The sequence below is a fragment of the Coregonus clupeaformis genome, chromosome 21, assembly GCF_020615455.1.
Source record: "Coregonus clupeaformis isolate EN_2021a chromosome 21, ASM2061545v1, whole genome shotgun sequence".
Classification (NCBI taxonomy): Eukaryota; Metazoa; Chordata; class Actinopteri; order Salmoniformes; family Salmonidae; genus Coregonus; species Coregonus clupeaformis.
In genome coordinates this window covers 2,116,746-2,143,437 of record NC_059212.1, presented here as the reverse complement: position 1 = coordinate 2,143,437, position 26,692 = coordinate 2,116,746, and the positions used below count along the sequence as shown (strand labels likewise).

Genomic DNA, 26,692 nt, shown 5'->3' with positions numbered 1-26,692 from the left:
GCCAAATATGATTTGAGCTTCCCTTTTGCCAAATTTGGCATACGTTATAGTTACCGGGGGAGCTGCTTCGCTGGGGGATGCTTTTTCAGCCTCTTCAACAGGGAGGATCTAAGCGCAAAGAGAGGTTTTAATGCAACTAGCTACCTAAGCTTTTTCAGTACAACCTTTAGCATTGAGTTTGCATTTGGGCTGTTTGCATGGAATATATTGAGCTTAAATCAGCATCAATTACATACATAACAGCAGTTCTCCTTTTCACTGATATTGTTAGTATAGCATTCATGCAAGCGCAGAACGTAAAGTACTGAGATGCAGGCTTTGAGGAATAATTTCATACAGTCATTGCATTGGCAAGGAAATGTTTGGTCCAGTTTTTCAAGGTACAGGCTATCTTAACCCAGGTAAAATATATATATATATTGGTTAATTAAAATGTGGTTATTATATTCAGTGGGATATGCTCTTGTTCAAGGAAATTATTATTTCTAAAATCAATGAAAATCTAAAATCAAATGAATGAAATTAAGGCCTATTCATCTTTTTAAGTAGTTTTGATACATGGTTGGCACTTGGAAGAAAGTAAATGTATTTACGGACATTTCCTCCACTCCCATGTCAAGCATGACAATAAGAGCCATATATACACACCAGGAATTGTAATTACCCTTCGTAAATTAGCAACTCCCCCAAGGCACATACCCAATATATACAAACGTATGTGGACACCCCTTCAAATTAGTGGATTCGGCTATTTCAGCCACACCCGTTGCTGACAGGTGTATAAAATCGAGCACACAGCCATGCAATCTCCGTAGACAAACATTGGCAGTAGAATGGCCTTACTGAAGAGCTCAGTGACTTTCAACGTGGCACCGTCATAAAATGCCACCTATCCAAAAAGTCAGTTCGTCAAATTTCTGCCCTGCTAGAGCTGTAAGTGCTGTTATTGTATTGAGGAAATGTCTAGGAGCAACAACGGCTCAGCCACGAAGTGGTAGGTCACACAAGCTCACAGAATGAAACTGCCGAGTGCAGAAGTGCGTAGCACGTCAAAATTGTCTGTCCTCGGTTGCATCACTCACTACTGATTTCCAAACTGCCTCTCGAAGCAACGTCAGCACAATAACTGTTCGCCGGGAGCTTCATGTAATGGGTTTCTGTGGCCGAGCAGCCGCACACAAGCCTAAGATCACCATGCGCAATGCCAAGCGTCGGCTGGAGTGGTGTAAAGCTTGCCGCCATTGGACTCTGGAGCAGTGGAAACTCGCTCTCTGAAGTGATTGATCACGCTTCACCATCTGGCAGTTCGAGGGACAAATCTGGGTTTGGCGGATGCCAGGAGAACGCTACCTGCCCCAATGCTGTGTCAACTGTAAAGTTTGGTGGAGGAGGAATAATGGTCTGGGGCTGTTTTTCATGGTTCAGGCTAGGCCCCTTAGTTCCAGTGAAGGGAAATGTTAACGCTACAGCATACAATGACATTCTAGGCGATTCTGTGCTTCCAACTTTGTGGCAACAGTTTGGGGAAGGCCCTTTCCTGTTTCAGCATGACAACGCCCCCGTGCACAAAGCGAGGTCCATACAGAAATGGTTTGTCGAGACCGGTGTGGCCTGCACAGAGTCCTGACCTCAACCCCCATTGAACACTTTTGGAATGAATTGGAACGCCAACTGTGAGCCAGGCCTAATTGCCCAACATCAGTGCCCGACATCACTAATGCTCTTGTGGCTGAATGGAAGCAAGTCCACGCAGCAATATTCCAACATCTAGTGGAAAGCCTTCCCAGAAGAGTGGAGGCTGTTATAGCAGCAAAGGGGAGACCAACACCATATTAATGCCCATGATTTAGGACTGAGATGTTTGACGAGCAGGTGTCCACATCCTTATTACTACATGACATCTTTGTGATCTGGCTAGTGCCTGACCCAGGTTCAAACCTTGACTAGGACTGAACAGTTCACTACAATATATACACTCAAATATAACCAGTCAGTCACAATGTATAAAACAACACATACCAGCCTCATAGGAACAGAACGTAATCATATTTTGGAATACACAAGAATAGTAGAATACTAAATGTTTTATGAATGTATGTGCATGCATGACAGCTCAACAGAAACGTATAGTAGATCATTAAAAATACCTCCCTAATTCTTCAATCACATTCCGAGGCATGACACAGACACACACACACATTTCCCACCGAAGATGAATATGATGCACTCAATACAATCAGTTATTCACAAAGTCTCGACACGAACAATCTCTCACCCTCTTGACACTTTGACAATGTTGATGGTAGGGTTTGGGCCCGGCTACTGAAATAAGGTGGACTTCAATGCAACACTCACAGAACCGAGTCACAGAACAGTAATGGGAGGGCGTGGGTGGACAAAGGGGAGGATCTTACACATACCTCAGTTGGTGCAGCCTCCTCAGGCTCTGCAGAGGTCACTGGAGACCCCACAGTGGACTTTACCAAGAGTGAGTTAGAGAAGAATGTAATATTTAAGACTCGAATCCTGCCATGATGTACAGATTTGTTATAAAACAAGAAATGGGAGTTGTAAAGTGGATTGATGTCAAAGCAAAGAGTAACAAGTTTAAAATGGGAAGTTTTAAAATCAAGGAGAACATCATTGAATGACAAGGAAGGTGTCGTAATGGCAAAGTAATAATCGTAAAACATATGAAATCAGAAAGCATCTCTATGGAAATAATGAATGGGATGATGATGATGATGATAATGACAAAGGTGAAAACACTGATGATGATGACGATGATGATGACGGTGATGATGATGATGATAATAAATACGATGATGACGGTGATGATGATGATGATGATGACGATGATGATTATGATGATGAAAACACATGATGATGATGATGAGTATGATGATGATGAAAACACTGATGATGATGACGACGATGATAATAAATACGATGATGACGGTGATCAAAAGGTTAACTTAAACAGTGGCATACAACTATGCCTATAATGATGACTTGAACCATAGATGGCTGGGGAATGGCCCATGCTTGTGATGATGAGCGTGCTATGTCACAGTTACTGTATATAATAGCTAACTGTCACTCACAGCAGGCTTCTCCTCTCCAGGGCTGGTGGCACTCTCGGCTGCCTCAGCCTCACCAGTAGGGAGAGCAGGCTCCTGGATCTCCCCTGCCTCGGCCGCTGCCTCTGTGGCCTCTGAGGTCTCAGCCCCAAGGGTCTCCGGGGCCACAGCAGTCTCAGCTGGGGCCTCTGGGGCAACAGCAGTCTCAGCTGGGGCCTCCGGGGCCACAGCAGTCTCAGCTGGGGCCTCCGGGGCCACAGCAGTCTCAGCTGGGGGCACTGCAGCTTCAGGGGCCACGGCCTTGCTTTCAATCTTTCCACAAAGACAGGCGAGGGAAGAGCTGATCAACATCCCCTGTCTTACACATTACAGCAGCCCCACAACCACCCCTGTCCCACCTCACCATACCTCTTTTGTACTTTTTGATTATGCTGTGTAGTTGGGTGCAACAAATGCACTAGCGATAAAATGAATTATCATTATTATTATTATTATTATTATTATTATTATTAACCTGGGTAGGTATGGCTGTTTAGCCCTTTTACCCCCTGTATAACTGAATGTGGCTCAAATTGGACCCCCCAATTCAATATTATGCCGATAAATGAAAACATTCTGCATGTTCACTCAGAATGTTTAACATGTATTTTCAATTTTCGTTTCACATCAACATTGAATGACAATGTTTGTGTGAGGTAAGGTGTATCGTTCTTTACATGATAAACCCTTCAGAAAGCCTACATTACAACATTCTGAGTGGAACTGCAGTTCAGTTTCCTTTTATCTACAATTGATTGAGTTAGTTATGCGGTTTCAACAGAGAATAAAGGTGGTTGAAGCCCTTAAAGGTAGACTTAATAATATGACATCATACAAGGCAACCTTACAGATATCACAGAATTCAAATCAGAACAGATTGTCACTGTTGCCTCTTCCTAGTGTGGAAATACCTCAAGGGAGGACACAAATTGGGAAGAGCTAATAGGGGCAGTCTTGACAGATTAAAATGTTGTGGTGAGGTCTGTATGCAGGAAGTTGTTCCTCTATGTACAATATGATGATTCAATATTGCTGAGTCTAGTTTAAATGTTGCTTCAGAGTAAAGTTTGTGAATTTAGGCAGTAATACAAAAAAATTAAACAATTAAATGTTTTTGGATAACAAATTCAACATAAGTGTGAACACTTCAAAAACTGCACTATGCAGAAATCGCTCCACCATTTCCTGGTTGCAAAAATTCTAATAATTTGCCTAATTTAAGTTTATGTAACAAAACAAGGAAGTATAGTGTAGAGAATCATTGTACCATCTAAACCGCTGTGAAATATATTTTCCATAACCAAAAACATTGCATTTCAGCTGTTTGAAGCTGGTGTACAAAATCGAAAGTAAAAGACGCAAAAAATAACCTTAGGAACGGGAAACATAGAAATAGCGCACATAGAACAGATCTAATGCTTCTTAAGACTTGCTTTCAATGAGCATGACAGATCTATAACTCACATTTCTATGTAAATTTGGTCGGTTCGACCAAAAACGTACATATTGCAGCTTTAACAAATACAACTGAATGACAGTACACAAAACACAACACTATTACGGAATGGGGTCACAAAAAATGAAAATAAATATATGAAGTGAATCCTTAATTGTCTGATTCAAATAATATTCCCTCAACAACATTATACACACCCACATACATACATATATATACATACATATATATACACACACACACACACACACTACTGGTCAGAAGTTTTAGAACACCTACAAATTCAAGGGTTTTTCTTTATTTTTACTATTTTCTACATTGTAGAATAATAGTGAAGCCATCAAAACGATGAAATAACACATATGGAATCATGTAGTAACCAAAAACGTGTTAAACAAATCAAAATATATTTAATATTTGAGAATCTTCAAATAGCCACCATTTGCCTTGATAACAGCTTTGCACACTCTTGGCATTCTTTCAACCAGCTTCATGAGGTAGTCACCTGGAATGCATTTCAATTAACAGGTGTGCCTTCTTAAAAGTTAATGTGTGGAATTTCTTTCCTTCTTAATGTGTTTGAGCCAATCAGTTGTGTTGTGACAAGGTAGGGGGGTATACAGAAGACAACCCTATTTGGTAAAAGACCAAGTCCATATTATGGCAAGAACAGCTCAAATAAGCAAAGAGAAACGACAGTCCATCATTACTTTAAGACATGAAGGTCAGTCAATACGGAACATTTCAAGAACTTTGAAAGTTTCTTCAAGTGCAGTCGCAAAAACCATCAAGCGCTATGATGAAACTGGCTCTCATGAGGACCTCCACAGGAATGGAAGACCCAGAGTTACCTCTACTGCAGAGGATAAGTTCATTAGAGTTACCAGCCTCAGAAATTGCAGCCCAAATAAATACTAATAGGGGCAGTCTTGACAGATTAAAATATTGTTGATGTTGAGGTCTGTATGCAGGAAGTTGTTCCTCTATGTACAATATGATGATTCAATATTGCTGAGTCTAGTTTAAATGTTGCTTCAGAGTACAGTTTGCGCATTTAGGCAGTAATACAAAAAATAAAACATAAGTGTTTTTGGATAACAAATTCAACATAAGTGTGAACACTTCAAAAACTGCACTTAAAGATGCACTACGCAGAAATCGCTCCACCATTTCCTGGTTGCAAAAATTCTAATAATTTGCCTAATTTCAGTTTACGTGACAAAACAAGCAGTTATCGTGTCGAAAATCATTGTACTGTCTAAACCGCTGTGAAATATATTTTCCATAACCCAAAATATTTTATATTCAGCTGTTTGAAGCTGGTGTACAAAACCGAAAGTAAAAGACGCAAAAACAAAAAACTTCAGAACGGGAAATATAGAAATAGCGCACATAGAACAGATCTAACACTTCTTAGACTTGCTTTCAATGAGCATGACATTCTATAACTCACATTTCTATGAAAATTTGGTCGGGTCGACCAACAACGTACATATTGTAGCTTTAACAAATACAACTGAATGACAGTACATAAAAACACAACACTATAACAGAATAGGGTCACCAAAAAAATGAAAATAAATATCTGAAGTGAATCCTTAATTGTCTGATTCAAATAATATTCCCTCAACAGCATTATACACACACATATACAGTGGGGAGAACAAGTATTTGATACACTGCCGATTTTGCAGGTTTTCCTACATACAAAGCATGTAGAGGTCTGTAATTTTTATCATAGGTACACTTCAACTGTGAGAGACGGAATCTAAAACAAAAATCCAGAAAATCACATTGTATGATTTTTAAGTAATTAATTTGCATTTTATTGCATGACATAAGTATTTGATACATCAGAAAAGCAGAACTTAATATTTGGTACAGAAACCTTTGTTTGCAATTACAGAGATCATACGTTTCCTGTAGGTCTTGACCAGGTTTGCACACACTGCAGCAGGGATTTTGGCCCACTCCTCCATACAGACCTTCTCCAGATCCTTCAGGTTTCGGGGGCTGTCGCTGGGCAATACGGACTTTCAGCTCCCCTCCAAAGATTTTCTATTGGGTTCAGGTCTGGAGACTGGCTAGGCCACTCCAGGACCTTGAGATGCTTCTTACGGAGCCACTCCTTAGTTACCCTGGCTGTGTGTTTCGGGTCGTTGTAATGCTGGAAGACCCAGCCACGACCCATCTTCAATGCTCTTACTGAGGGAAGGAGGTTGTTGGCCAAGATCTCGCGATACATGGCCCCATCCATCCTCCCCTCAATACGGTGCAGTCGTCCTGTCCCCTTTGCAGAAAAGCATCCCCAAAGAATGACGTTTCCACCTCCATGCTTCACGGTTGGGATGGTGTTCTTGGGGTGGTACTCATCCTTCTTCTTCCTCCAAACACGGCGAGTGGAGTTTAGACCAATTTTTTTTATTTTTGTCTCATCAGACCACATGACCTTCTCCCATTCCTCCTCTGGATCATCCAGATGGTCATTGGAAAACTTCAGACGGGCCTGGACATGCACTGGCTTGAGCAGGGGGACCTTGCGTGCGCTGCAGGATTTTAATCCATGACGGCATAGTGTGTTACTAATGGTTTTCTTTGAGACTGTGGTCCCAGCTCTCTTCAGGTCATTGACCAGGTCCTGCCGTGTAGTTCTGGGCTGATCCCTCACCTTCCTCATGATCATTGATGCCCCACGAGGTGAGATCTTGCATGGAGCCCCAGACCGAGGGAGATTGACCGTCATCTTGAACTTCTTCCATTTTCTAATAATTGCGCCAACAGTTGTTGCCTTCTCACCAAGGTGCTTGTCTATTGTCCTGTAGCCCATCCCAGCCTTGTGCAGGTCAACAATTTTATCCCTGATGTCCTTACACAGCTCTCTGGTCTTGGCCATTGTGGAGAGGTTGGAGTCTGTTTGATTGAGTGTGTGGACAGGTGTCTTTTATACAGGTAACGAGTTCAAACAGGTGCAGTTAATACAGGTAATGAGTGGAGAACAGGAGGGTTTCTTAAAGAAAAACTAAAAGGTCTGTGAGAGCCGGAATTCTTACTGGTTGGTAGGTGATCAAATACTTATGTCATGCAATAAAATGCAAAAAGTATTTGATATACTGCCGATTTTGCAGGTTTTCCTACTTACAAAGCATGTAGAGGTCTGTAATTGTTTATCATAGGTACACTTCAACTGTGAGAGACGGAATCTAAAACAAAAATCCAGAAAATCACATTGTATGATTTGTAAGTAATTAATTTGCATTTTATTGCATGACATAAGTATTTGATCACATACCAACCAGTTTGAATTCCGTCTCTCACAGACCTGTTAGTTTTTCTTTAAGAAACCCTCCTGTTCTCCACTCATTACCTGTATTAACTGCACCTGTTTGAACTCGTTACCTGTATAAAAGACACTTGTCCACACACTCAATCAAACAGACTCCAACCTCTACTACACGGCAGGACCTGGTCAATGACCTGAAGAGAGCTGGGACCACAGTCTCAAAGAAAACCATTAGTAACACACTATGCCGTCATGGATTAAAATCCTGCAGCGCACGCAAGGTCCCCCAGCTCAAGCCAGTGCATGTCCAGGCCCGTCTGAAGTTTGCCAATGACCATCTGGATGATCCAGAGGAGGAATGGGAGAAGGTCATGTGGTCTGATGAGACAAAAATAGAGCTTTTTGGTCTAAACTCCACTCGCCGTGTTTGGAGGAAGAAGAAGGATGAGTACCACCCCAAGAACACCATCCCAACCGTGAAGCATGGAGGTGGAAACGTCATTCTTTGGGGATGCTTTTCTGCAAAGGGGACAGGACGACTGCACCGTATTGAGGGGAGGATGGATGGGGCCATGTATCGCGAGATCTTGGCCAACAACCTCCTTCCCTCAGTAAGAGCATTGAAGATGGGTCGTGGCTGGGTCTTCCAGCATGACAACGACCCGAAACACACAGCCAGGGCAACTAAGGAGTGGCTCCGTAAGAAGCATCTCAAGGTCCTGGAGTGGCCTAGCCAGTCTCCAGACCTGAACCCAATAGAAAATCTTTGGAGGGAGCTGAAAGTCCGTATTGCCCAGCGACAGCCCCGAAACCTGAAGGATCTGGAGACTGGCTGTATGGAGGAGTGGGCCAAAATCCCTGCTGCAGTGTGTGCAAACCTGGTCAAGACCTACAGGAAACGTATGATCTCTGTAATTGCAAACAAATGTTTCTGTACCAAATATTAAGTTCTGCTTTTCTGATGTATCAAATACTTAGGTCATGCAATAAAAATGCAAATTAATTACTTAAAAATCATACAATGTGATTTTCTGGATTTTTGTTTTAGATTCCGTCTCTCACAGTTGAAGTGTACCTATGATAAAAATTACAGACCTCTACATGCTTTGTAAGTAGGAAAACCTGCTAAATCGGCAGTGTATCAAATACTTGTTCTCCCCACTATATATACACACACACACACACACACACACACACACACACACACACACTATCGGTCAAAAGTTTTAGAACACCTACAAAGTCAAGGGTTTTTATTTATTTTTACTATTTTCTACATTGTAGAACAATAGTGAAGACATCAAAACTATAAAATAACACATATTGAATCATGTAGTAACCAAAAAAGTGTTAAACAAATCAAAATATATTTTATATTTGAGATTCTTCAAATAGCCACCCTTTGCCTTGATAACAGCTTTGAACACTCTTGGCATTCTCTCAACCAGCTTCATGAGGTAGTCACCTGGAATGCATTTCAATTAACAGGTGTGCCATCTTAAAAGTTAGTGTGTGGAATTTCTTTCCTTTTTAATGCGTTTGAGCCAATCAGTTGTGTTGTGACAAGGTAGGGGGGTATACAGAAGATAGCCCTATTTGGTAAAATACCAAGTCCATATTATGGCAAGAACAGCTCAAATAAGCAAAGAGAAACGACAGTCCAACATTACTTTAAGACATGAAGGTCAGTCAATACAGAAAATGTCAAGAACTTTGAATGTTTCTTCAAATGCAGTCGCAAAAACCATCAAGCGCTATGATGAAACTGGCTCTCATGAGGACCTCCACAGGAATGGAAGACCCAGTTACCTCTGCTGCAGAGGATACGTTCATTAGAGTAACCAGCCTCAGAAATTGCAGCCCAAATAAATGCTTCACAGAGTTCAAGTAACAGACACATCTCAACATCAACTGTTCAGAGGAGGCTGTGTGAATCAGGCCTTCATGGTCGAATTGCTGCAAAGAAACCACTACTAAAGGACACCAATAAGAAGAAGAGACTTGCTTGGGCCAATAAACACAAGCAATGGTCTGGAGTCCAAATTGGAGATTTTTGGTTCCGACCGCTGTGTCTTTGTGAGATGCGGTGTGGGTGAATGGATGATCTCCGCATGTGTAATTCCCACCGTAAAGCATGGAGGAGGAGGTGTTATGGTGTGGGGGTGCTTTGCTGGTGACACTATCTGTGATGTATTTAGAATTCAAGGCACACTTAACCAGCATGGCTACCACAGCATTCTGCAGCGATACGCCATCCCACCTGGTTTGGGCTTAGTGGGACTATCATTTGTTTTTCAACAGGATAATGACCCAACACACCTCCAGGCTGTGTAAGGGCTATCTTACCAAGAAGGAGAGTGATAGAGTGCTGCATCAGATGACCTGGCCTCCACAATTCCCCGACCTCAACCCAACTGAGATGGTTTGGGATGAGTCGGACCGCAGAGTGAAGGAAAAGCAGCCAACAAGTGCTCAGCATATGTGGGAACTCCTTCAAGACTGTTGGAAAAGCATTCCAGGTGAAGCTGGTAGAGAGAATGCCAAGAGTGTGCAAAGCTGTCATCAAGGCAAAGGGTGTCTATTTGAAGAATCTCAAATATAAAATAGATTTTGATTTGTTTAATACGTTTGTGGTTACTACATGATTCCATATGTGTTATTTCATAGTTTTGATGCAGAAAATAGTAAAAATAAAGAAAAACCCTTGAATGAGTAGGTGTGTCCAAACTTTTGACTGGTACTGTGTATATATATATATATATATATATATATACATACATTAAATAAAGTAAATATAAGGACATAAAAAATAGTATTGGAAGAGCAATGTGATGAGAGACACTGTTGACTCACCAGCTTATCAAAATCAGCAACAAATGTTGGGGCAGTTGCTTCCATCTTTAACATAAGGTGGTGAAAAGAGAAAGAGAGAGAGGGAGAAAGTTAAAACTACACTGGCAACAAACCAGCAATTTAAAATACAATAAAGTATCAGAGCATATAAATGTTAGTTTTCAAAGGTAAGTTATGATGGGATAATTTTGGGGAAAGTATTAGTGAGGGACTGACAAAGTGTTTGTAACCGGGATGAAGTGGAGGGTAAACTCATGTTAGCATAGTTGATCTACCTTTTTAAACAGTGAATAGTGTTTAGGCACCAATTACACTATATTAGCAAGTTTGTCCAACTACATTATTGTTGTTAGCATAAGTTTACCCAACTTTTGTTTTACCACTACATACCTGGTTAGTTTACAAAACTGTAGTTTAGTTCTAGTTTATTGTAACATCCTTAAAATGTAACACCATGTACTTCCTACATTCATATAATGATGGATATAATATTCAAGTCAGTCTTTGGCTTCTTTATACACAACAGGAACTGCTTTTTATATAACTGGAAGTTCAATGTTATGGGTCAATTGAAACCAGTGTTGGGGGTAATGCATTACAAAAGTAACGTGTTACGTAATCAGATTATTTTGATGAGTAACAGAGTAAAGTAACTTGTTACTTTCTCAAATTGGGTAATATTATTAAAGTAACTTTGTTAAACAACGCGTGCGTAAATAATCCCAACCACGAACAACATCAGGAGATAAGCTTTTGCGGCCTACGATCACCTAACTTCACTTTATACCTAATTTAAATACTTCAGTTGTTTCAATTAATCTGCAAGTAAGTAAGCTACATGACCAAAAGTATGTGGACACCTGCTCATCGAACATCTCATTCCAAAATCATGGGCATTAATATGGAGATGGTCCCCCCTTTGCTGCTTTAACAGCCTCCACTCTTCTGGGAAGGCTATCCAATAGCTTTTGGAACATTGCTGCGGGGACTTGCTTCCATTCATCCACAAGAGCAATAGTGAGGTCGGGCACTGATGTTGGGCGATTAGGCGTGGCTCGCAGTTGCTGTTCCAATTCATCCCAAAGGTGTTCGATGGGGTTGAGGTCAGGCTCTGTGCAGGCCAGTCAAGTTCTTCCACACTGATCTCGGCAAACCATTTCTGAATGGACATCGATTTGTGCATGGGGACAATGTCATGCTGAAACAGGAAAGGGCCTTCCCCAAACTGTTGCCACAAAGTTGGGAGCACAGAATCGTCTAGAATGTCATTGTATGCTGTAGCGTTAACATTTCCCTTCACTGGAAATAGCCCGTACCATGAAAAACAGCCCCAGACCATTATTCCTCCTCCAACAAACTTTACAGTTGGCACTATGCATTGGGGCAGGTAGCGTTCTCCTGCCCCAATGCTTGCGTGCGGCTGCTCGGCCATGGAAACCCATTTCATGAAGCTCCCGTCTAACAGATCTTGTGCTGACGTTGCTTCCAGAGACAGTTTGGAACTCGGTAGTGAGTGTTGCAACCGAGGACAGACGATTTTGACACGCTACGTGCTACAGCACTCACCGGTTCCGTTCTGTGAGCTTGTGTGGCCTACCACTTCGTGCCTGAACTGTTGTTGCTCCTAGACGTTTCCACTTCACAATAACAGCATTTACAGTTGACCGGGGCAGCTCTAGCAGGGCTGAAATTTGACGAACTGACTTATTGGAAAGGTGGCATGATGGAGCCACGTTGAAAGTCACTGAGCTCTTCAGTAAGGCCATTCTACTGCAAATGTTTGTCTATGGAGATTGAATCGCTGTGTGCTCGATTTTATACAACTATCAGTAACGGGTGTGACTGAAATAGCCAAATCCACTCATTTGAAGGGGTGTCCACATACTTTTGTATATATAGTGTATAATATTTATGGTCAGTTTCAACAAGTAATTCCATTCACAGGAGGAAATACAAAAAAATACCTGACACAAATGGAGATTATATTAAACCAAAAAATGGGAACATCTCCTCCTAATGTTCTGTTGCAACTGATCCAACTTGATCCATCCTGTCCTCTACCATATTAGATTTTAGTTATTATAATGACAAACCATCTGCTCTAACTAACAAGGTAGTGATGAATCCTTTTCTCAATATCATCTTGTGATCACTACAATAGAAATACAAATTCGGTCGAGACAAATTACCTGGGGAAATCCGTTAAATGCATTGTTGGTCACCTAAATCGAATCACAGACACACAATTAGTATTTGAGGCTTTTGGCATGACTGCTTTGAAATGTGTTTTAATTATGCGGCAAGAGATGGAATGTTTTTTATAAAATTGACAAAGTGGAACCGACAAGCAGACAAGCAAGCAGAGGAGAGAGAGGAGAAGAGGGCTGGGATTCTGTGGCGCTGCAGGATCCAGGTAGGGTTGCGGGACAGCACTTTTTATTTTATTATTTGTACATCTGCGGGAGGGAAAATAAGGAAGAGGGGATTCTGTTTGCTCTAGTCTACTCTACGCTACTCTCTACGTAGAGGGGGGAGGAAGTCAGGTACCTCTTCCTTCTCTGTATCTATCTCTTGGTACAACTTTCCGTATCTCCTGTTCGCGACCTCGTCTTCGGACAGGTCCGAGTTCTCAGGCTCTTTGTGAGCTCGGGGGACGACTCCTTCCTTAGCTACTGCTTCGCTTCCTGGCCCGGGAAAGGAGGCGAAGAGGTCCCCTGCCTGGCTGCTGTCACCCCCTGAGGAGAAGAAGCCACTGCTGTCGCTGACTTCCTGCCAGGACCCGCTGTCGGTGGTGGCGCCCCCTGTCTCTGCGGAGGGAGCGGGGAAACCTGCCCACTGGGCTGAACCATTGTTAGCGAAAGGGTCTGCCGCCCACCCTGCCCCACCTTCCCCGGTCGTCTCAGCGAATGGATCCGTCGCAAATCTAACTTCCCCACCTCCCCCTTGAGTTACGGCAAAGGGACCAGACTCGAATCCCCCTCCCACATGAGTTTCCGCAAAATAATCAGACGCAAAATCACCTCCCCCGCCTTTCCTCTGAGTCTCCGCAAAAGGATCTGAGGCAAATCCCCCAGGCGTCTCTGCAAAGGGGTCAGACTCAAAACCACCTTCCCCGCCACCTCCCCCAGGGATCTCTGCAAAAGGATCGGTCCCAAAATCGATCACCGGTTCACCGGTTGAGCCCTGTTCTGGGACACTGGTTGGATCCGTGACTGCTGTCCCTGTTTCGGCAGACTGCGTTGGTGCCTGTTCTGTTGGTTGGGCCCAGTCCGTTGCGAACCCTGCATCGCTTGCCAGAGCCTTCTCCTCTTGCAAGGGGGCGGCCCGATCACTTGAAGCCCAGTCTGCGAAGCCTCCCTGGGCTGTGCTATGGTCTGTGAGACCCTGGTCTGCGAGACCCTGGTCTGCGGCAGGGTCCAGTTCATCGTCAGCGCTGGCCCAGTCTCCGTTCTGCCCCGCTGAGTCCCCCCACTCCCCCATCGTCTCATATTCTGAGTCGAAACCACCTTTGCCGTCCGGCTGCACCAGGTACAGGCCATGCTCGCTGCCTTGAGGGGTGTCCTCAATCACCTGGCCATGCTCGTTGGTGATGCGCAGGCCCGGTGTGGATTTGCGACGATCTCTCCAACCTGCCTCGTCTCCCTCTGAATCTGCCTGACCTGCTCCCCACCCTGCCTCCCGTCCCTCTCCTGACCCTGCCTTCCCTTTCTCTGCCTCCCCTGCCTCTCCTGCTTCCCATCCCCATGACCCTGCCTCTGGTGGCCCCTGCCCCGGCTCCTGCTGGGCCTGCTGGTCGCCCCCCACTGCACAAGGATCACAGTTGGGGGTAAGTTGGGGGTTGGGGTCCCAGCCGCTAACCTCGTCTCCAGCTGCGGCCGTTTCGGCCCCCTGCGGCTGCTCTGCTGCTGTTGCCTCCCCTGCCTCCCCGCCCCAGCCGTCCGCTGCAGGCCAGCCTTGGGCCTCGTCCTGCCCTGTCGTCGCTGGAACCTCGCCGGCTGCCGCCTCGGTGGCAGACGGGAAAGAGTCTCCTTTCCCCGGGGCCGAGCTGAAGTCAGCAGCCCAGTCGGTGGAGAAGCTGGGGTCTCCCGCCTGCTCGGGGAATGCGGGGAACCCAGGGTTAAAGTTGGCAGCGTTCGGGGCCTCGCCACCGCCACCCCCATCCTCCTCCACACCCACAGTACTCACAGACTCAGAATCCGTCTGGAAGGACCAAGCCGGTGTGTGAAGGTGAGGTAAAGAGAGGACAGAGAGTGTTTATCATGAGAGAAGGACATAGAGAGAGAAAGTGAAATAATTGACAGAGGTAAAGAAAGAAGACAAGGCATAGACACAAAAGAAGACAATCGTGACTGTGGATTGTGGCTAATGGAGTGGTCTGTGGTGAAGTCTAGTGAACAGTTCTGGATTGTGATGAAGAGTGTGAAAAACATACAGGTATCAAACAACTGGCTTGATGACAGGTACGACCAGAGGTCATAGATATTAACAATTAGAAATCAAGGCACGTAAATATTCTCCGAAAGTGATTTGGAAGTCAGGTGTGGATGTATTACTTACAGGCTGCACAGGTTCAGCATTTCCCTGGGAAGAAATAATTTGTATTTAATGTCAGATTCTATAGTATACTACTGTAAAAGAGATCACAAGCAAATTAAGATAACCATCTACCGGTAGAAGAGAGCAGTTTTTTTTAAATCAATAAGAACCAAAATAAATATAACTTTTAGGGGTGTAACGATTCGTTTTAACAACGATTCGATTTGTATCACGATTCGTGGTTGTCGATACGATTCAAGGACGATATTGGTTCATTTAGAACGATACGATCCGAAACGATTCAGTGACTTGAAATCGATTCAGTAACCTTTTAGCCAAAAATTCAACCAGTGTGACTGAAATAAATACCTGGATACTGGACAGTGCAGGTGAAGTTTCCTAGATTCCTGTTTCTTGTAAGGACCGCAATGGTGGCTTGATAATTTCTCGCTCGTCGGGCTTCTCCTCTGTCGTCCGCCATGCTATGTTTTGTTGTCTTTGCGCCCTTTGCGCTGCTGCTGTGCGCGGGCGATGACGTCACGGATAGGCAGACTGAATCGAGTAATATTTAAAGCCTTTATCATTACAAGTGCTAAGAAAAAACATCCATATAAAGTCTGACGTGCTTAAATCCAATGGGTTATTTCCTAGTATCGATACAATCGATTTATTACATTTTAAAACGATGTTAGATTGATATATGTTGTCCAAAAGGCCAACTCGCCGAGCACAGATTGATGTAGTTGGATCATAGGAATATATATCGATACATCGATGTAGTAGATGGATCGTTACACCCCTAATAACTTCCATTCATCGTTACATATACAAATTGTAATAAAACTGTACATGGAGCAGCAGAAGAATAAGACAGGGGCAAGTTCATTGCTTGGAACTTAACTTGCAATCTGCTATTTGGTAGTCCTAAATACTGTTGCATGGGAGAAAAACCATTTGGCATAACAAAAGCCACAAAATGGCTACTTTGTTTTTATTTAGTCTACTGAGCATGCAGATCAAAGCTAGTAGAGGTCAGGATTCCTACATGTTTAGACTGATAGCGTTTGCTCACAATGGATTTTCTGAATTTTTCACTTGATTGAAACACTTTAATAATGAATCAGTGCTAAATGGCGACATGTAAAATGGGTTGTAGTCTTGTATTTTTCAAAATTCAAAGTCTACGACCGGTCAATTTTATAAAAAGGAATGTATACTTGATTCTCTAACATATCTAGGTATAATATAAATTATTATAGTGCTTATAACTAACTAATTACTATCTCATACATCAAGGTTATCAATCCCATCAACCAACCAATCATTCAACCAATTAATCAATCAAGGAGGACATTACTGTACTTACTGTCCACAAATCCCAGGGTAGCTGCTGCAGAATAAAACACATGATTATTCACTATGAATATTCACTATGAATGAAGAGCACTCTATGTGCTCTATTGGTGTGGACAGATTTTACTAGAGAGAACAGAGATATACAGTATCTACTGTACAGAAACATTTAAAGCTGAATATAAGATACATTTAAGACGGATAACATAGCATTGTAGTATAATAGATGAAAATGGAGAGAAATTGACCTGTGTTATGGGGGGCGCAGCCTGTCCAATAGTGGTGTTGCCGTCAGGCTTGAATGGATCAAAGTCCAGATCCAGGAGAGATTCTCCGGGTCTTTCATTTGGCTGCAAATAATAGAATTCAAGTGTTGGTTGAGTTAACAGCTCTATAACACAACTGTACTGAAAGGCTGAACATGTGAGATCAGGAGCCGTATCTATCATGCATCTCAGAATAGGAGTGCTGATCAAGGATCAGGTTCATCCTCCCTGTCTTTGTAATCTTATTCCTTGTGATATCAAAGGCAAAACTGATCCTAGAACAGCACTCCTACTTTGAGACGCTTCATATGGCCCCAGGTTATTTGTATCCTTTGTAGTTTATAAGGGATTTGTAATCTTGACGGCACTCTCTTAATAAACCTTTGACCCCTCCCCTCTATAATAATAATGTTCAATATATCCCACTCCCACCGGTGGAAAACCTGCAAACACTGTGGCCACCAGGACCAGAAAAAAACAATACTGTAATAGATGGAACTATGACGGGGCATGCTAGCGGAGATAATACTCAATGGCCACCTCTGCATCTCAGGTGGTTGTGGAGAGTATTTTAGTGCTCAGTTCGAATACTTTGAAAAAGCCAGATAAAGACACAAAAGAAGACAATTGTGGCTATTGACGTGGTCTGTTGTGGAGTCTACTGAACAGTTCAGGGCCCGTTTCCCAAAAGCATCTTAAGGCTAAGTTCATCAGTAGAACCTTCGTAGGAGCATCGTTAAATCTTTGAGCTGTTTCCCAAAACCATAGTTACTAAAGTTGCACTCGATAATCCTCGTTATTTACCGACAGCCTCGTAGAATAGCTAAGTGCGTCGTTAGACGCGTTTTTTCCCTACCGCGTCACTTTATACACAGAAGAGCTACGCTAAACATACATTACATGACTAAAAGTATATTGACATCTGCTCGTCGAACATCTAATTCCAAAATCATGGGCATTAATATGGAGTTGGTCCCCCATTTGCTGCTATAACAGCCTCCACTCCTCTGGGAAGGCTTTCCACTAGATGTTGGAACATTGCTGCGGGGACTTGCTTCCATTCAGCCACAAGAGCATTAGTGAGGTCGGGCACTGATGTTGGGCGATTAGGCCTGGCTTGCAGTCAGCGTTACAATTAGAGCTGTGGCGGTCACGAAATTTCGTCAGCCGGTGATTGTCAAGCAAATAACTGTCGGTCTCACGGTAATTGACCGTTAATTAACATAAACTAATTTAGCATCTCCTGGCTTCCACACATAGCCTACAAGCCACTGATGCAGACCTTTGGAACATCTACATTTTTAAAAGTCTAATAAATCCATGTAATATAGCCTACACCTTCACAATAAATCCATTCTTTATTTTAGACAGGTCTAAAGAAACATGATATGAAGAAAATGTAGTCTATTTTAGAAGAACAGAATCGCATACTCTGAGTTGTCCTTGTTCGGTCCTGATCTGGCTATGCCAAATGGCTGTGGGCTACACTAGTTCATTTAGCAGACAATATTTGCTTAGAATTCTGTGGCATTATTTTATATTATAGTATGAAGAATACAATACAAAGCTGAATAAAATAGAATGGATATTTTCTCCAAACGATTCGAGGGAGTGCGCACAATACTATTCTGTATTGAGCGGTTAACAAAGAAATAGGTACTCCTATATGCTTAATTTAGACTTATTAATGTAGCTTTAGTTGTTCTACAAACATTGGGCTATGTTTTGATTTTTAATACATTGTAAGGCTGTAATGATGATTTGAAAAAAGTCGCTTGAAAGGCATGAGCTCTGCTTTGTTTTTTGCGCAGGCTGTACACTTCATCAGTCTCTCATTCACAATTTGACAAGCACTTGCTAATGCCTCGAATTTCCTGGCAGCATCCCCTTTGTGTGGATGTAATTCACCCTAAAAAAATCCATGCCTTTTGCAGCCAGTGGCCATTGTGCCCTTGGCCCGGAGTGCTGCATCCTCCGAAGCACCTCACACTCACATGGCTCAGGTCTTTATACAGGTAACGAGTTCAAACAGGTGCAGTTAATACAGGTAATGAGTGGAGAACAGGAGGGCTTCTTAAAGAAAAACTAACAGGTCTGTGAGAGCCGGAATTCTTACTGGTTGGTAAGTGATCAAATACTTATGTCATGCAATAAAATGCAAATTAATTACTTAAAAATCATACAATGTGATTTTCTGGATTTTTGTTTTAGATTGCGTCTCTCACAGTTGAAGTGTACCTATGATAAAAATTACAGACCTCTACATGCTTTGTAAGTAGGAAAACCTGCAAAATCGGCAGTGTATCAAATACTTGTTCTCCCCACTGTATATAATTCACAAGTGATAGGCTAATATTGTCAACCATCAGACTATTCTTGATTTAATCTTGTCTTTACATATACTAAATAATATATGTGTGAAATTAGTTTTGATTTAGAATGGACCATTATCATGCACCTGTCCCGAAACATGGGCAGCGGGAAAAAATACATGTCATCTATGCACTTAAATAGCGAATGGAGGATGCTTTTCCCCGTGGTTTATTTTCATGCCAGCCAGGTAGGCTATACTCCTGTTGTAAATATAAGCAATGTGCTTAATATTAGGAAAGTTGAAAAATATACAGTGAGGGAAAAAAGTATTTGTTCCCCTGCTGATTTTGTACGTTTGCCCACTGACAAAGACATGATCAGTCTATAATTTTAATGGTAGGTTTATTTGAACAGTGAGAGACAGAATAACAACAACAATTCCAGAAAAACGCATTTCAAAAATGTTATAAATTGATTTGCATTTTAATGAGGGAAATAAGTATTTGACCCCTCTGCAAAACATGACTTAGTACTTGGTGGCAAAACCCTTGTTGGCAATCATAGAGGTCAAACGTTTCTTGTAGTTGGCCACCAGGTTTGCACACATCTCAGGAGGGATTTTGTCCCACTCCTCTTTGCAGATCTTCTCCAAGTCATTAAGGTTTCGAGCCTGACGTTTGGCAACTCGAACCTTCAGCTCCCTCCACATATTTTCTACGGGATTAAGGTCTGGAGACTGGCTAGGCCACTCCAGGACCTTAATGTGCTTCTTCTTGAGCCACTCCTTTGTTGCCTTGGCCGTGTGTTTTGGGTCATTGTCATGCTGGAATACCAATCCACGACCCATTTTCAATGCCCTGGCTGAGGGAAGGAGGTTCTCACCCAAGATTTGACGGTACATGGCCCCGTCCATCATCCCTTTGATGCGGTGAAGTTGTCCTGTCCCCTTAGCAGAAAAACACCCCCAAAGCATAATGTTTCCACCTCCATGTTTGACGGTGGGGATGGTGTTCTTGGGGTCATAGGCAGCATTCCTCCTCCTCCAAACACGGCGAGTTGAGTTGATGCCAAAGAGCTCGATTTTGGTCTCATCTGACCACAACACTTTCACCCAGTTCTCCTCTGAATCATTCAGATGTTCATTGGCAAACTTCAGACAGCCCTGTATATGTGCTTTCTTGAGCAGGGGGGACCTTAGCGGGCGCTGCAGGATTTCAGTCCTTCACGGCGTAGTGTGTTACCAATTGTTTTCTTGGTGACTATGGTCCCAGCTGCCTTGAGATCATTGACAAGATCCTCCTGTGTAGTTCTGGGCTGATTCCTCACCGTTCTCATGATCATTGCAACTCCACGAGGTGAGATCTTGCATGGAGCCCCAGGCCGAGGGAGATTGACAGTTATTTTGTGTTTCTTCCATTTGTGAATAATCGCACCAACTGTTGTCACCTTCTCACCAAGCTGCTTGGCGATGGTCTTGTAGCCCATTCCAGCCTTGTGTAGGTCTACAATCTTGTCCCTGACATCCTTGGAGAGCTCTTTGGTCTTGGCCATGGTGGAGAGTTTGGAATCTGATTGATTGCTTCTGTGGACAGGTGTCTTTTATACAGGTAACAAGCTGATATTAGGAGCACTCCCTTTAAGAGTGTGCTCCTAATCTCAGCTCGTTACCTGTATAAAAGACACCTGGGAGCCAGAAATCTTTCTGATTGAGAGGGGGTCAAATACAGTGGGGGAAAAAAGTATTTAGTCAGCCACCAATTGTGCAAATTCTCCCACTTAAAAATATGAGAGATGCCTGTAATTTTCATCATAGGTACACGTCAACTATGACAGACAAATTGAGAGAAAAAAATTCCAGAAAATCACATTGTAGGATTTTTAATGAATTTATTTGCAAATTATGGTGGAAAATAAGTATTTGGTCACCTACAAACAAGCAAGATTTCTGGCTCTCACAGATCTGTAACTTCTTCTTTAAGAGGCTCCTCTGTCCTCCACTCGTTACCTGTATTAATGGCACCTGTTTGAACTTGTTATCAGTATAAAAGACACCTGTCCACAACCTCAAACAGTCACACTCCAAACTCCACTCTGGCCAAGACCAAAGAGCTGTCAAAGGACACCAGAAACAAAATTGTAGACCTGCACCAGGCTGGGAAGACTGAATCTGCAATAGGTAAGCAGCTTGGTTTGAAGAAATCAACTGTGGGAGCAATTATTAGGAAATGGAAGACATACAAGACCACTGATAATCTCCCTCGATCTGGGGCTCCACGCACGATCTCACCCCGTGGGGTCAAAATGATCACAAGAACGGTGAACAAAAATCCCAGAACCACACGGGGGGACCTAGTGAATGACCTGCAGAGAGCTGGGACCAAAGTAACAAAGCCTACCATCAGTAACACACTACGCCGCCAGGGACTCAAATCCTGCAGTGCCAGACGTGTCCCCCTGCTTAAGCCAGTACATGTCCAGGCCCGTCTGAAGTTTGCTAGAGTGCATTTGGATGATCCAGAAGAGGATTGGGAGAATGTCATATGGTCAGATGAAACCAAAATAGAACTTTTTGGTAAAAACTCAACTCGTCGTGTTTGGAGGACAAAGAATGCTGAGTTGCATCCAAAGAACACCATACCTACTGTGAAGCATGGGGGTGGAAACATCATGCTTTGGGGCTGTTTTTTCTGCAAAGGGACCAGGACGACTGATCCGTGTAAAGGAAAGAATGAATGGGGCCATGTATCGTGAGATTTTGAGTGAAAACCTCCTTCCATCAGCAAGGGCATTGAAGATGAAACGTGGCTGGGTCTTTCAGCATGACAATGATCCCAAACACACCGCCTGGGCAACGAAGGAGAGGCTTCGTAAGAAGCATTTCAAGGTCCTGGAGTGGCCTAGCCAGTCTCCAGATCTAAACCCCATAGAAAATCTTTGGAGGGAGTTGAAAGTCTGTGTTGCCCAGCGACAGCCCCAAAACATCACTGCTCTAGAGGAGATCTGCATGGAGGAATGGGCCAAAATACCAGCAACAGTGTGTGAAAACCTTGTGAAGACTTACAGAAAACGTTTGACCTGTGTCATTGCCAACAAAGGGTGTATAACAAAGTATTGAGAAACTTTTGTTATTGACCAAATACTTATTTTCCACCATAATTTGCAAATAAATTCATTAAAAATCCTACAATTTTCTGGATTTTTTTTTCTCAATTTGTCTGTCATAGTTGACGTGTACCTATGATGAAAATTACAGGCCTCTCTCATCTTTTTAAGTGGGAGAACTTGCACAATAGGTGGCTAACTAAATACTTTTTTCCCCACTGTACTTATTTCCCTCATTAAAATGCAAATCAATTAATAAAATTTTTGACATGCGTTTTTCTGGATTTATTTTTTTGTTATTCTGTCTCCCACTGTTCAAATAAACCTACCTTTAAAATTATAGACTGATCATTTCTTTGTCAGTGGGTAAACGTACAAAATCAGCAGGGGATCAAATACTTTTTTCCCACACTGTATGCGTCAATGACGCACTTAGCGAACGTTCTCTCTGCGTGGTGTTTTGGGAAATGCATGTTACGTCTTTGTCCATTGCAGGAAAGATGCATCGTTAAAACACTCGTAAGACTAAGTTCCATCGCTATCAGGAAACCGGGCCCTGGATTGTGATGAAAACGCTCTCTCTAGGGTCATCTAGACAGATAGTTCCACTACATAGCTTTCACCAATTCAATCATGTCAATGCATGTCCAAGGAAAGGAGGGCATAAGAATCCCTTGTTAAAATGGTCAAATAGGACCCAGGATGTGACTGACCTGCGAGGGCGTAGCCGCAGGTAAGAACTGGCCCCCAAACAGGTCGATTATCTGCTCCTGGTGCAGATCCTTGGTCGGGGTCTTGGGTGGCGGGGGCACCGGCGGTCCCTTTTTGAACTGGGGAGGTGGAGAAGGGTGCCAGAAGCATTAGTGTTGGAAAAAGTCAAGGGGTCTGAATACTTTCCGAAGGCAATTCGGTAAGTATTCAGACCCCTTGACTTTTTTGACATTTTGTTACATTACAGCCTTATTCTAAAATTGATTAAATTGTTTTTTCCCCCTCATCAATCTACACACAATACCCCATAATGACAAAGTGAAAACAGGTTTTTAGTAATGTTTGCTAATTTATAAATAAAAAAAACCCGGAAATATCACATTTACATAAGTATTCAGACCCTTTACTCAGGACTTTGTTGAAGCACCTTTGGCAGCGATTACAGAATCGAGCCTTCTTGGGTATGACACTACAAGCTTGGCACACCTGTATTTGGGGAGTTTCTCTCATTCTTCTCCGCAGATCCTCTCAAGCTCTGTCAGGTTGGATGGGGTGCGTTGCTGCACAGCTTTTTTCAAGTCTCTCCAGAGATGTTCGATCTGGTTCAAGTCCTGGCTCTGTCTGGGCCACTCAAGGACATTCAGAGACTTGTCCCGAAGCCACTCCTGCGTTGTCTTGGCTGTGTGCTTAGGGTCGTTGTCCTGTTGGAAGGTGAACCATCGCCCCAGTCTGAGGTCCTGAGCGCTCTGGAGCAGGTTTTCATCAAGGATCTCTCTGTACTTTGCTCCGTTCATCTTTGCCTCGATCCTGACTAGTCTCCCAGTCCTTGCCGCTGAAAAACATCCCCACAGCATGATGCTGCCACCACCATGCTTCACCGTAGGGATGGTGTCAGGTTTCCTCCAGACGTGACACATGGCATTCAGGCCAAAGAGTTCAATCTTGGTTTCATCAGACCAGAGAATCTTGTTTCTCATGGTCTGAGAGTTTTTAGGTGCCTTTTGGCAAACATGTGCCTTTTACTGAGGAGTGGCTTCTGTCTGGCCACTCTTCCATAAAGGCCTGATTGGTGGAGTGCTGCAGAGATGGTTGTCCTTCTGGAAGGTTCTCCCATTTCCACAGAGGAACTCTGGAGCTCATTCAGAGTGACCATCGCGTTCTTGGACCAAGGCCCTTCTCCTCCGATTGCACAGTTTGGATGGGCGGCCATCTCTAGGAAGAGTCTTGGTGGTTCCAAACTTCTTCCATTTAAGAATGATGGAGGCCACTGTGTTCTTGGGGATCTTCAATGATGCAGACATTTTTTGGTAACCTTCCCCAGATCTGTGCCTCGACACAATCCTCCCTTGGAGCTCTACGGACAATTCCTTCGACTTCATGGCTTGGTTTTTGCTCTGACATGCGCTGTCAACTGTGGGACCTTATATAGACAGGTGTGTGACTTTCCAAATCACGTCCAATCAATTGAATTTACCACAGGTGGACTCCAATCAAGTTGTAGAAACATCTCAAGGATAATTAATGGAAACAGGATGCACTTGAGCTCAATTGTAAGTCTCATAGCAAAGGGTCTGAATACTTATTTAAATAAGGTATTTATGTTTCTGTTATTATGTGGTATTGTGTGTAGATCGCTCAGGATTGTTTTTTATTTTATCCATTTTAGAATAAGGCTATAATGTAACAAAATGTGGAAAAAGTCAAGCAGTCTGAATTCTTTCCGAAGGCACTGTACCTCCATGTTGGCATCCAAGAACAACAATATTGTTGGCATCCAAGACAACAAGTGTATTTGAGTCTTGCATTTGGGAAACAAAAATCTATAGATGAAAATGTGCTATGGGTTTTGGGTTCCTATAGGGAGATTTGGGTGGGGTAGTGTGTTTTGGTTTATTAAGATACTCCTCTTCGGTTCACATGCAAAGGCACGCATGAACACACACACACACACACACACACACACACACACACACATACATACATACATACATACTGTACTTTCATAACTATCAACACATTGCTACCTAAATCTAACACTACTCTGGGTCTAGTCATACCACTACCCTGGTGTTTAAAAACGAATGTGACACCACATTAGATATTATTACTCACCATTATAACAATACATAAAGTGTGCGTGGAAGAAATAGAGCCATAACAAGTCAATACAATCAATCACAAACTGCCTCTACAATTACAGTGGGTTAAAAAAATCTGATTCTCAAATAAACAGGCAATCATTGATTAGTTTCACTTTAAAATGAATTATCTCTTGTTGAACCAGAATTAGCTGGAAATTCATATAAACTACTGAACAGGTGGTTGGTTAGCATACGTCAAAGGAACACACGGGGTGGAGTGTAATTGTACATGGATAGTGTACAACTGAGTAGACTAGAGCGTCATACAGTATACTGAAATACTTTGGACTAGCGCTACATGCGTTTGGTTAGAGCATGTTACCCACAGGGGTGGACTTTTTTGTTCTAGCCGATGGAAAACACACCTGATTCAACTAATCAGCCAATCATAAAGGCTGTGATTAGCTGAACCAGGTGTGTTAGTGCTAGGGTGGAACAAATGCCTGCATCCAGGACTGAAGTAGGAGATTCCTGTGGCTGTTAATAGGATTGTATTGGGGTAAGGCATACCTGGCCTGAAGGAGATTTGGGCCGGGGCGGGCCGGGAGAGGCAGGTGCCAGCATGTGGTTAGGAGTGGCCGCTGGGCTCTCGTCGCTGTCGCTGTCCGGTGGCGAGGGGGCCCGAGAGAGTCTCAAAGGTCCTGAATCACTGAGGTAAAGAGGATTAAACAATTAAGATATATATATTTTTTAACCTCATTTACACATGCGCCAACAGGAGAAAGGCTAACTCAAAGAATACGGCTTGTCTATATTTGTGATGTGAGGGGGGGAAAACTATTATTGTCATTTAAATTAAATGTGAAACGTGCACAATGATGAGTGTGCAAACGCTGGGATTAAACTGGGATATGATATGCTATTTATGTAATTATGCTCTAACTCGCAGTCCCCAGATAGACACATAGAAAGCAGCTATTTAGTTAATTTGAAAGGTTTAATTAAAATACATTTAAATGTTGCACATGTGAGACAGAAACGTATGTCAAATCCATATAAATCCAAATGCCTAAGTATTTATATGCGGGAACAAGTTCGATTGGAGAACCATCTATTGAGTGAACATGTAATTCATCTGAAACATTCTCATGAGAGTTTAAAAACAACATGAATTCCGTTTTGCCCCTATTAAGCCCAAGTTTTAAATCAGCAAGGGATTCCTGCATAGCTATAAAATCTGACTGTGGTTTTGACACAGCCAGATCAACAGTCGGGGCAATAGCATACATAATAGGATCATCCGCATATAGATTAAGTTTACAATTCTTTACAGATTGACCAATGGTGTTTATATAAAGAGTGAAGAGAACAGGTTTATGCACTTCAAGAAATTCAGACTTAACCCCATCAATCACGACGGCCTAAGTTCTGTCACTAAGATAATCATGAAACCATGAACAGGTGACAGAGCTCAGGCCTATCGAGGACAACTTATTCAATAAAATAGCATGATCGACAGTATAAAAAGCTTTTGAGAAGTCCACAAACAAAGCTGCACATTTCATTTTAGTGTCTAAAGCATTGACAAGATCATTAATAACTAAAGTGGTTGCTGTAATAGT

General features: G+C 42.8%; 1 protein-coding gene across 9 annotated transcripts in view; it reads right to left on the bottom strand.

Moving 5' to 3' along the window:
• amph (amphiphysin) overlaps window positions 1-26,692 on the bottom strand; it is a 117,231-nt gene that overhangs the window by 10,751 nt on the left and 79,788 nt on the right. For 2 of the 9 annotated variants that reach the window (XM_045206162.1, XM_045206164.1), the window contains exons 10-20: window positions 25,641-25,779; window positions 22,992-23,108; window positions 16,846-16,947; window positions 16,611-16,634; window positions 15,266-15,289; window positions 14,567-14,908; window positions 12,898-12,930; window positions 10,709-10,753; window positions 3,105-3,392; window positions 2,421-2,477; window positions 55-108 (exon numbers count right to left, since the gene is read on the bottom strand). In XM_045206162.1, coding sequence (XP_045062097.1) covers window positions 55-108; window positions 2,421-2,477; window positions 3,105-3,392; window positions 10,709-10,753; window positions 12,898-12,930; window positions 14,567-14,908; window positions 15,266-15,289; window positions 16,611-16,634; window positions 16,846-16,947; window positions 22,992-23,108; window positions 25,641-25,779 — 1,225 coding nt within the window. The remainder of the gene's footprint in view (window positions 1-54; window positions 109-2,420; window positions 2,478-3,104; window positions 3,393-10,708; window positions 10,754-12,897; window positions 12,931-14,566; window positions 14,909-15,265; window positions 15,290-16,610; window positions 16,635-16,845; window positions 16,948-22,991; window positions 23,109-25,640; window positions 25,780-26,692) is intronic. The other 7 variants (XM_045206165.1, XM_045206163.1, XM_045206166.1 and 4 more) reach the window with 7 other exon arrangements.